Source organism: Alligator sinensis, unplaced genomic scaffold (assembly GCF_000455745.1).
Source record: "Alligator sinensis unplaced genomic scaffold, ASM45574v1 scaffold647_2, whole genome shotgun sequence".
In the NCBI taxonomy this organism is placed as follows: domain Eukaryota; kingdom Metazoa; phylum Chordata; order Crocodylia; family Alligatoridae; genus Alligator; species Alligator sinensis.
In genome coordinates, this window is record NW_005841832.1 from 2,992,386 (window position 1) to 3,001,561 (window position 9,176).

General features: G+C 57.5%; 1 protein-coding gene across 1 annotated transcript in view; it reads left to right on the top strand.

The window, feature by feature from the left end:
- TRPM4 (transient receptor potential cation channel subfamily M member 4) overlaps positions 1–9,176 on the top strand; it is a 19,732-nt gene that overhangs the window by 10,058 nt on the left and 498 nt on the right. Inside the window, 12 exon segments of the mRNA XM_025192181.1 lie at positions 185–223; positions 225–315; positions 1,199–1,344; positions 1,551–1,663; positions 1,760–1,861; positions 2,857–3,219; positions 3,673–3,805; positions 4,453–4,627; positions 6,660–6,807; positions 7,763–7,935; positions 8,755–8,887; positions 9,100–9,172. Coding sequence (XP_025047966.1) covers positions 185–223; positions 225–315; positions 1,199–1,344; positions 1,551–1,663; positions 1,760–1,861; positions 2,857–3,219; positions 3,673–3,805; positions 4,453–4,627; positions 6,660–6,807; positions 7,763–7,935; positions 8,755–8,887; positions 9,100–9,172 — 1,689 coding nt within the window.

A 9,176-nucleotide genomic window follows, 5' to 3' on the forward strand; every position in this document is an offset into this window, starting at 1 on the left:
GGATGAAAGACCCCTTGTGGGTAGAGGCCCCAGTGTACAAGGGCGTTTGTGTGCTAGGAAACCCCCAGGCCTTGGATGTGGGGAGCTGGGCGGGATTTGGGGGTCCACCCCAAGAAATTCCATAGGCCCTGGAGGGGGGGGCTGGATGGTTTTTGGGGTCCCCCCTCACCCGCTGTCTCCCCAGGCCCCAGATGCAGTGGCGGGGGGGCCGGGCGGCTGCCTCCATCCTGCGGCAGCTCTCGCACCTGGAGCAGGAGGCACAGGAAGCTGCGGCCATGAAGGAACTGGCGGCCAAGTTTGAGGGGTTGGCGATAGGTGGGTGAGGGGGCCAGTGGGGGGGTCTGAGTACCCCAGGACTTGGGGGGAAGAAGGGCCCCATGTTAGACCTTTCACCCCCAAATTGTGCCCCCTATGGGGATCTTGGAAAGGGGGGTACTAGGGGGTGTCCAGCATTAACTCTTTCACTCCCACAGGCCTGGTGGGTGATGAGGAGTCCAGGGTGTGTGCGCACACACCTGTGGTGGGGGTGCACGTGCGCGTGCGTGCCCACAACAGTGGGTGAGGGCTCACTTGTGCACTGTTAACATTTTCCTTTCCTTTCCCCAAGCCTAGTAAGATGGAGGTCAGGGGAGCATCCCATGCTAACCCTTTCACTCCCACCGGTCTGGTGGGTGAGGAGAGTCCAGGGTGCACACACACTTGTGCACCACTAACCCATTTTTTTCCACAAGTGTGGTGCGTTTGGGCCCAGGCATGCTGCCTTCATTAACCCTTTCATTCCTACAGGTCTGGGGGTTCATGTCCCACATTAACCCTTTGGTTTCCACAGGCCTGGGGGCAATAGTGTGTATGCGTGTGCATGTGTGTGATTAACCCCTTCCTTCCACTGGCTCTGGTGAGAGGTGGGGGTCAAGGGAGCTCCCACATTAACACTTTCACTGTCATAGGCTTGGTGGGTGATAGGAGAGTGGTGGGGAGATCTCATGTTAAACCTTTCATTCCCATGGGCCTGGTGGGTGGTGAGGAGTTTGTGTGTGTCTAATCTGTGTGCATCTATCCTGTTAACCCTTTCCCTCTCACAGCTGTGGTGAGAGGGGAGCGTCCCACCTTATCCTTTCCCAACCCCAGGCCTGGCTGGGGACAGGGTGAGAGGAGGGGGTCAGGGAAACACACTGCTTGAACCCTTTCTCTTCCACAGGCATGGTGGGTGAGTGCTACCGGAGCAGCGAGCACTGGGTCCTGCAGCTCCTGGTGCGTCGTTCCTGCCTCTGGGGTGGTGCCACCTGCCTCCAGCTCGCCCGCCAGGCTGATGCCCGCAGCTTCTTTGCCCATGATGCTGTGCAGGTGTGTCCCCAGGGGAGGGGGTCAGAGGAGGCAGGAGAGGCCTTTGCCGGGGTGGGGAGTCCTGGGAGTCTTTGGGTGGAAAAGAATCAGTGGATGGGGGGAGGGGGAAGGATGAAGGGAGGGGTTCCTCATGGAGGTCATGGGTGGGTGGTGAGAGCAGAGGAAGTTCCTACCCCCCAAGCACTGACCCCCCTTCATCCCCACAGGTGCTGCTCACCCAGAACTGGTGGGGTGAGATGAACCGGGGCACCCCTGTGTGGCAGCTGCTGCTCACCTTCTTCTGCCCTCCGCTCATATTCACCAACCTCATCACCTTCCGGTGAGTGCAGTAGCGGGGGCGGGGATGGGGGGCACTGCTGTGGGGAAGCTCGCAGCACCAGGGACTCCATCTCAGTGTCTCCTCCCCCCGCTGCAGCAGGTCGACGGAGGAGGAAGGGTCCCCAGAGCCCCTCGGCACTATGGAGCTGAACAGCATAGATGTTAATGAAAAATCCTCCATGAGGGGCAGCCTGGAGGGGTACAGTGGCGGGCTAGGAGGGGGGCTTTAAACTGGGTCCCCAAGACATTGAGGGTCCCAAGTACTGTTGTATTCTGTCCCCAAAAGGCAAGCGCGCCCCTCCCTATTCCCCTCCCCCTTTTCAGGACATTGATATAGGGAAGCTCACAGCATTGTTCTCCCCAACTTAATCCTCTCCTCGCCTGTGGGTTGGAACCCCCCCCACTCTCTGTTCACACCTTCCTCCCCCGCCCCCAACCAGGTAGGCCCCCTGAGTCCTGCTCAGGGCACTGCTGTGAGGAAGCTCATAGTGTTCTCTCTCCATACTCAGACTTGCCCCTCTCCTCACTGGCATTGGTAATGCATAGGGGGTGCATGTGCACCCCCTGAGCGTGGCAGCGCACCACCTGTGAAAAGGCATGCCAACACTCACCACCCCCACCCTCCCCAGCTGCCAACACCACCAGCAGTGTCTGCAGGCGATCCGTGATTGCTGCTGGCCACTGCCAAGGCTGCCAGCAGTGTCTGCGCATGGTTGCCGACCACTGGTTGGCACTCACCACCTCCCCCACCAACAGTGCCCCCCCACCCCAAGTTCATGCTCACTGGTCAACCTCCATGACCCCTGCCTCTCAGGGCACTGTTGTGACAAAGCTTACAGCATCCCCCTGTTCACAGCCCCCCTCCCCAGTTGGACCCTCCCAGCGCAGGGCACTGCTGTGGGGAAGCCCATGGCATCCCCCTGCTCACAGCCCCTTTCCCCAGTCAGACCCCCAACCTCCCACATACACATTCAGGGCACTGCTGTAGGGAAGCTCATAGCATTCCCCTTATTCACATCCTCTGCCCACAGTCAACCCTCACTCGCTTCCTTCAGGGCACTGCTATGAGGAAGCTCACAACATTACTCTGCTCACAGCCCCTCTCCCCACAGTGAACACCCTCCCCCTTGAAGCTCAGGGAACTGCTGTGGGGAAGCTCACAGCCTTGCTCCCATCCCCATGCTGTATCCACAGGCCAGATGTGGTGGGGAGCCCCGCAACCCAATGTGATAGTAAGGACTGGCTGCAGCGATGGCACTGGTTCTGGGGGGCACCAGTGACCACCTTCCTGGGCAACGTGGTGATGTACCTGTTCTTCCTGCTGCTCTTCGCCTATGTGCTGCTGCTGGACTTCGCGCCACCCCCACCCGAAGGCCCCCACGGCCCTGAAGTCCTGCTCTACCTGTGGGTCTTCAGCCTGCTATGTGAGGAGCTGCGCCAGGGCTGCTTTGCTGGGCACCAGCCCCTGCCCCAGCGCATCTGTGCCTACTTGAGTGACTCCTGGAACCAGCTTGATCTCACCGCACTGCTCCTCTTCCTCATGGGTGCCATATGCCGGTGAGGTCTGCCTGCCAGGCGTGGGACTTGTGCCTGCAAGGCCTGCCCCCTCTACGTGCACCCCCTGCCTGGGCACTGCGTCCCCTAGTGGTCTTCAGCCCAGGCATGGTGCCTTCCAGTCCAGGCTTGGTGCTTCCCATGTGCCATCCAGCCTGGGCACCGTGACCCCCCACCCAGGCAATGGTGCCCCATATGTGCTATACAGCCTGAGCACTGTGCTGGTTGGGGGGAGGCTGGTCATGGCCCAGCTGTGAGGAGGGCTGGGCTGGCCACACTGGGGATGTGGTTTGGAGAAGCACAGGTACTAGCCGTACAGAGGGCCCCTAGGGTCTCTCATAGGGTCTCAGCTGGAAAAGGGTTGGTGAAGGGGGAGGGTCCCACCTGCCTCAGCATCCCTGGGGAAAGGTTTCAGGGGGTGCCCAGGCTCATGCCTTTCCCCCTTGGTCCCTCCAGGATGTCCTCCTGGACATACGAGTCTGGGCGCACGGTGCTCTGCCTCGACTTCATGGTCTTCACCCTGCGACTCATCCACATCTTCGCTGTCAACAAGAACCTGGGCCCCAAACTCATCATCGTGGGCAAGATGGTGAGGAGTGGGGCAGTTTGGAGAGGACCAGAAAAGGGGGCTCTGATGGGTGTTGGGGAACAGGTGCCATGGCGAGACTTCGGGTGCCCTACAGTAAGGGGATACAGGGGGATCCTGATCAGGATGGGATGCTGGGAGGGTCCCTTGCTGGGGCCAGTGAGGGAGGTCTGTGTGCTGTGGGGGTGGGGATCAGGAAGGGGTACCCTGGGCTGTGGGGGGTTCCCAGGCTAGGGCTGGGTTTCCTGGTCTAAGGGAGGCCATGGAGGCTTGGGGGATGCTATGTGGTCTGCTCCAGAGGTCCCATAGGGGCTCTGAGGGTCCCATGGAGTCTCTGGGGGGTCCTGTGAGGGTTTGGAGAGTTCTGTGGTATCTCAGGGGGTCCTGTGGTAATTTGAGGGGCTCTGAGGGTCTTGTGAGAGTTTGGGGGAGTTCTGTGCAGGATTAGAAGGTCTCTTGAATGTTTGGGGGTTCTAATGGTAGCTCTGGGGATCCCATGGGAGATTGAGGGGTCCTGTGAGGTTTCAGGCGGGTTCTATGGGGCTATGAGGGTTATGTGGGGGTTTAAAGGGTTCCCTTGGGAGACTGGGCATCCCATGGGGATTTGGGGGTCCTGTGCCAGGCTCTGATCCCCCGCCCCACCTCCACAGGTGAAGGATGTCTTCCTGTTCCTCTTCTTCCTGGCTGTGTGGCTGGTAGCCTATGGGGTGACCACGGAGGGGCTGTTGCATCCACATGACCAGCGCCTGCCCTGGATCTTCCGCCGTGTCTTCTACCGCCCCTACCTGCAGATCTTCGGCCAGATCCCCCAGGAAGAGATGGATGGTGAGGGCCTTTGTGGGGACAGATCCAGCCCCAGGCTGGGGAGCACTGGCCTGGTGGGGGATTTCATAGACATTAGGGGCTGGAATGGACCTCGTGAGATCAAGTCCAGCCCCTCTGCCATAGGCAGGAAGTCAGTTGGGATCAAGTGATCCCAGCAAGAAAAATATCCAGATGTTTTCTGAAAGAGTCCAGAGTAGGTACTTGCACCACCTCTGGGGGAAAGTAGTCTGTTCCAGACCCTGGACACATGCACCATAAAGAAAATTTTTCTTATGTCTAGTCTAAATCAGCCTACCTGGAGTTTATGGCCGTTAGACCTTGTTATCCCTTGGGAAGCTCTGGTGAACAGGTGTTCTCTCAGGTCCTGATGTACTCCTCTTATATAATTGTAGGCTGCTACCAAGTCCCCCCGAGCCTTCTCTTTTCCAGACTGAAGAGTCCCAAATCCCTCAGCCTCTCCTCATACAGCCTGCCCTCCAGGCCTTGGATCATACAAGTGGCTCTCCTCTGGACTCTCTCAAGCTTTTCCACGTCCCTCCTGAAGTGGAGGGCCCAAAACTGGATGCAGTAGTCCAGATGTGGCCTCACCAAAGCCGAGTAAAGCAGGAGGATGACATCCCTGGTTTTGCTTGAGATGCATCAGTAGATGCATGCCAGCTTGGTTAGCTTTGCCAGCCACAGCATCGCATTGGTGACTCATAATCATCTTGTAGTCAATCAGGACCCCCAAGGCTCTTTTGGTCGTGGTGCTAGCACGCGTAGCACTGCCAAGCTTGTAAGTATGTTGAGGGTTCTTCCTACCGAGGTGCAGTTCCTTACACTTCTCTACATTGAAGGCCATCAGGTTTTGGTCAGCCCACCTTGAAAGCGTGTCCAAGTTGGCTTCTATCCCCACCCTGTTCTGCAGTGTGACCACCCTCCCACATAATTTGGTGTCATCCACGAACTTTGCCAGTTCGCATCTGACTCCCGACTCAAGATAGTTAATGAAGATGTTAAAGAGTACTGGCCCAAATACTGAGCCTTGAGGGACTCCACTGATCACCCTGCACCATGTTGATTTACTCCTGTCAACTAGTACTCTTTGCATCCAATACCGTAGCCAGTTACCTAGCCATCAGACCATAAGATGATCAAGGCCACAGTTCCCCAGCTTAGCCATGAGGACATTGTTGGGAACTCAGTCAAAAGCTTTCTTGAAATCCAGATATATGACATCCACGTCATCTCCCTTGTCCAGGGCATGTGTTATCTGGTCGTAGAAGTTGGTCACAAAGCCATGTTGGCTGGCATTCAGAAGCTTGCCTTCCATTAGTATGGTGTTGATGGATTCCTTGACAATTTTCTCCAGGATTTTTCCAGGGATGGACATCAGACTGATTGGTCTATAATTCCCCGCGTCATCCCTCCTCCCTTTCTTGAAGATCACAAACCACATTGGCTCTTTTCCAGTCTTGTTGGACCTTGCCCAAGCACCACAAACTTTCAAATATCTTTGCCAAGTGGGGTGCAATGATGTCTGGCAGCAACTTCAAGACTCTCAGGTTCATTCCATCCTGGCACATGGACTACTGAATGTCCAGTTTCTCAAGATGTTCCTTCACCTGATCCACATCAATTTTGGGCCTGCCACCTGTTCCCAGGATGGTTCTTGTCCTTTCTAACAGTGTGATTCTCTTGGGAGGGTGAAAAACCATGCGAAAAAGTCATTTAGGAGATTGGCCTTTTCTTGGGTGTCGGATGTCAACTGTCCCGTCTGATCTCGCAGGGGCCCAATGCTATCTTTTTTCTTTTTTCGACTTCCCACATATCTGAAGAAGGACTTTTTGTTGTCCTTGATCCCTGTAGCTAGCCTGAGTTCGGTTTGTGCCTTGGCTTTTCTGGACCACTCCCTACAGGTGCGGGGTAGTGCTGAGTAGTCCTCTTTGGTGATGCTTCCCGTTTTCCAACTGGTGTAGACTTCTCTTTTGAGTTTAATGAGGGGCTTAGGGGTGTCACTGTGGGCTACTGACCCCCATTCCCCTCCCCACAGCGGCCCTGATGAAGGCCACCAACTGCACAGGGAGTGCGGCGGAGGACTGTGCCAGCACCTATGCCAACTGGCTGGTGCTGGTTCTCCTTGTTGTCTTCCTCCTCGTCGCCAACATCCTGCTGCTCAACCTTCTCATCGCCATGTTCAGGTACTGCTGAGGTGGGAGGGGGAGGGAGATGCATGTACAGGGCATGGGTGTGGAAGAAGGTCAGGCCCTCATGCATGGGGTGAGTGCAAGGATCCTAAGCCCTTGTGCACAGGGCAAGTGTAAGGAACCAAGGCCCTTGTGCATGGGTAAGTGTGAAGGGTCTCAGGTCCTTGTGTGTGGGGTGAGAGTGTGAGGATCCCAGGCCCTTGTGCATGAGGCACATGTGTAAAGATCTCAGGCCCTTGTGTGTGGGTTGTGTGTGTGAGGATCCCAGGCCCTTGTGTGTGAGGCATGTGTGTAAAGATCCCAGGCCCTTGTATGTGGAGTGAACAGTGTGAGAGGATTCCAAGCCCTCAGGTCTGGGGCAAGTGTGCAAGGCTCCCAGGCTCTTGTGCAGAGGACAAATGTGACAGGATCTCAGGCAGTTGTGTACAGTGCATGTGTGTGAGGATCCCAGGGCCATGTGCGAGGTGAGTGTGAGAGAAACCCAAGACCTTACACAGAACAATTGTGCAGTGATCCCAGGCCCCCATGCACAGGGTGAATGTGAGATCCCAAGCCTTCATGCATGGGGTATATGAGGATCCCGGGCTCGTGTGTTGTGCAAGTGTGTGAAGATCCCAAGCCCTCATGTGTAGCATGGGTGCATGAAAGTCCCCGGGCACTTTTGTGTAAGGCATGTATGCAAGGATCCCAGGTGTCAGTGCCTGTTGGTAGGGAGCATGTCAAGCAGACAGCACGTGTGTGTTTGCACAGTAAGGCAGTGTACTAGCACATGGGCACGATGGATCACCAGCATGCCAGGGGGGCATGAGTGGGGGATGCTGTGAGCATGTGAGAGCCCTGAAAACACACAAGGGGCCTATGTCACGAGTGTATGAGGGGCCCATGAGCATGGGGGACAGGGAGGTAGGGGTCCTCCTCCACCTAACCCCCCACCCCCCCCCTTTTCCAGCTACACCTTCTCTAAGGTGCAGGGCAACAGTGATATCTACTGGCGGTCACAGCGCTACAGCCTGATCCTGGAGTACCTCAGTCGTCCTGCCCTGGCGCCCCCCTTCATCCTGCTCAGCCATTTGTACACCCTGCTGCGCCCCCGCACCCGCTGCTCCCGCAGCCGGCACTTCTGTGAGCACGGGGATCAGGGGAGCTGGGAGCAGGTGTGGGGTGCAGAAGGAGCAGGGGACTGGGGGGGAGCTGGGGGTAGGGGGTGGGGAAGGGACATGGTGGGAGCTGGGAGCTTGCAAGGAAGGGGTTGGGGGTTGGGTGGAGCTGGGGTTGGGGGAGTTTGAGGGGAAGGAGAGCTGGGGTGGGGAGGGAGGGGTTGGCATTGGGGATCTCACTGAAGGGCTGGAGGCACTGGGTTGATTGACCCTGACACTGTCCTCAGCTTGGCTCCCCCTTTCCTGTGTTCTGCTCTTCCCCCTCCCTATGTGAAATGTATGTGCGCCCATGTCCCCATGCAAGCTCATGCACATGACCTCCCTTCTCATGCGAGCTCACACTCCCCCACCCTCGAGCACAGGGGTGCTTGGAAAGGTGCAGGAGCCCATGCCTGAGTTGTGCAAGCCAGCCCACATCTGTACCCATGCCCTTGCGCAACCTTGCACACTCAAGTGCCCTCGCCCCCCCGGGTGAGCTTGGAAGTGCCACACTCACACTGTGCGAGCTGGCACATATCCTGTGCCTTCCCCCTCATGCAAGTCTCTGCTGTTGTGCCAATGCACACATCTGGGCCCCCACCCTCACGTGAATTTGCAGCACCCCCCAACTCCCTGTTCCATCCCCACCCCACGCCCTGGGAAGTCCCAGGCTTTTTAAACTAGGCCCAACTGTAAGTTACTTTCAGCCCCTTTCCCCATGTTAGCTCCCATGCCCTGCCTGCATGGTTCTTACGTGTGTGCATGGTCCCTCTCCCCCCGGCCCGGATGCCTGGGTCCCTGGCAGCACTGGAGCTATCTGAGGAGCAGGATGGGCAGCTGCTTACATGGGAGGCGGTGCAGAAGGAGAACCACCTGGTAGCACTGAGGCGCCAGAAACGTGAGAGTGACACCGAGCGCCTGAAACGCACCTCCCAGAAGTGAGGCGGGGCTATGGGGGGGGATATGGGGCACTGGGGGGAAAGCGGGGTGCAGGGAGGAACCCCAGGCAAGGGGAGACATAGAGAAAGTGGAGGGGGTGGGAAAAGAACAGGGGGTCACTGATGGAGCCTGGGATGGGGTGCGGCAGAAGCTCTGAGGTAGAGGGGCTGGGGGGACCCCTGAGTGACCCCCATTCCCTCCCCCTACACAGGATGGACCAGGCCTTGAAACAGCTGGCTGAGATCCGGGAGTCAGAGCGGCACCTCAAATCCCTGGAGAACCAGGTAC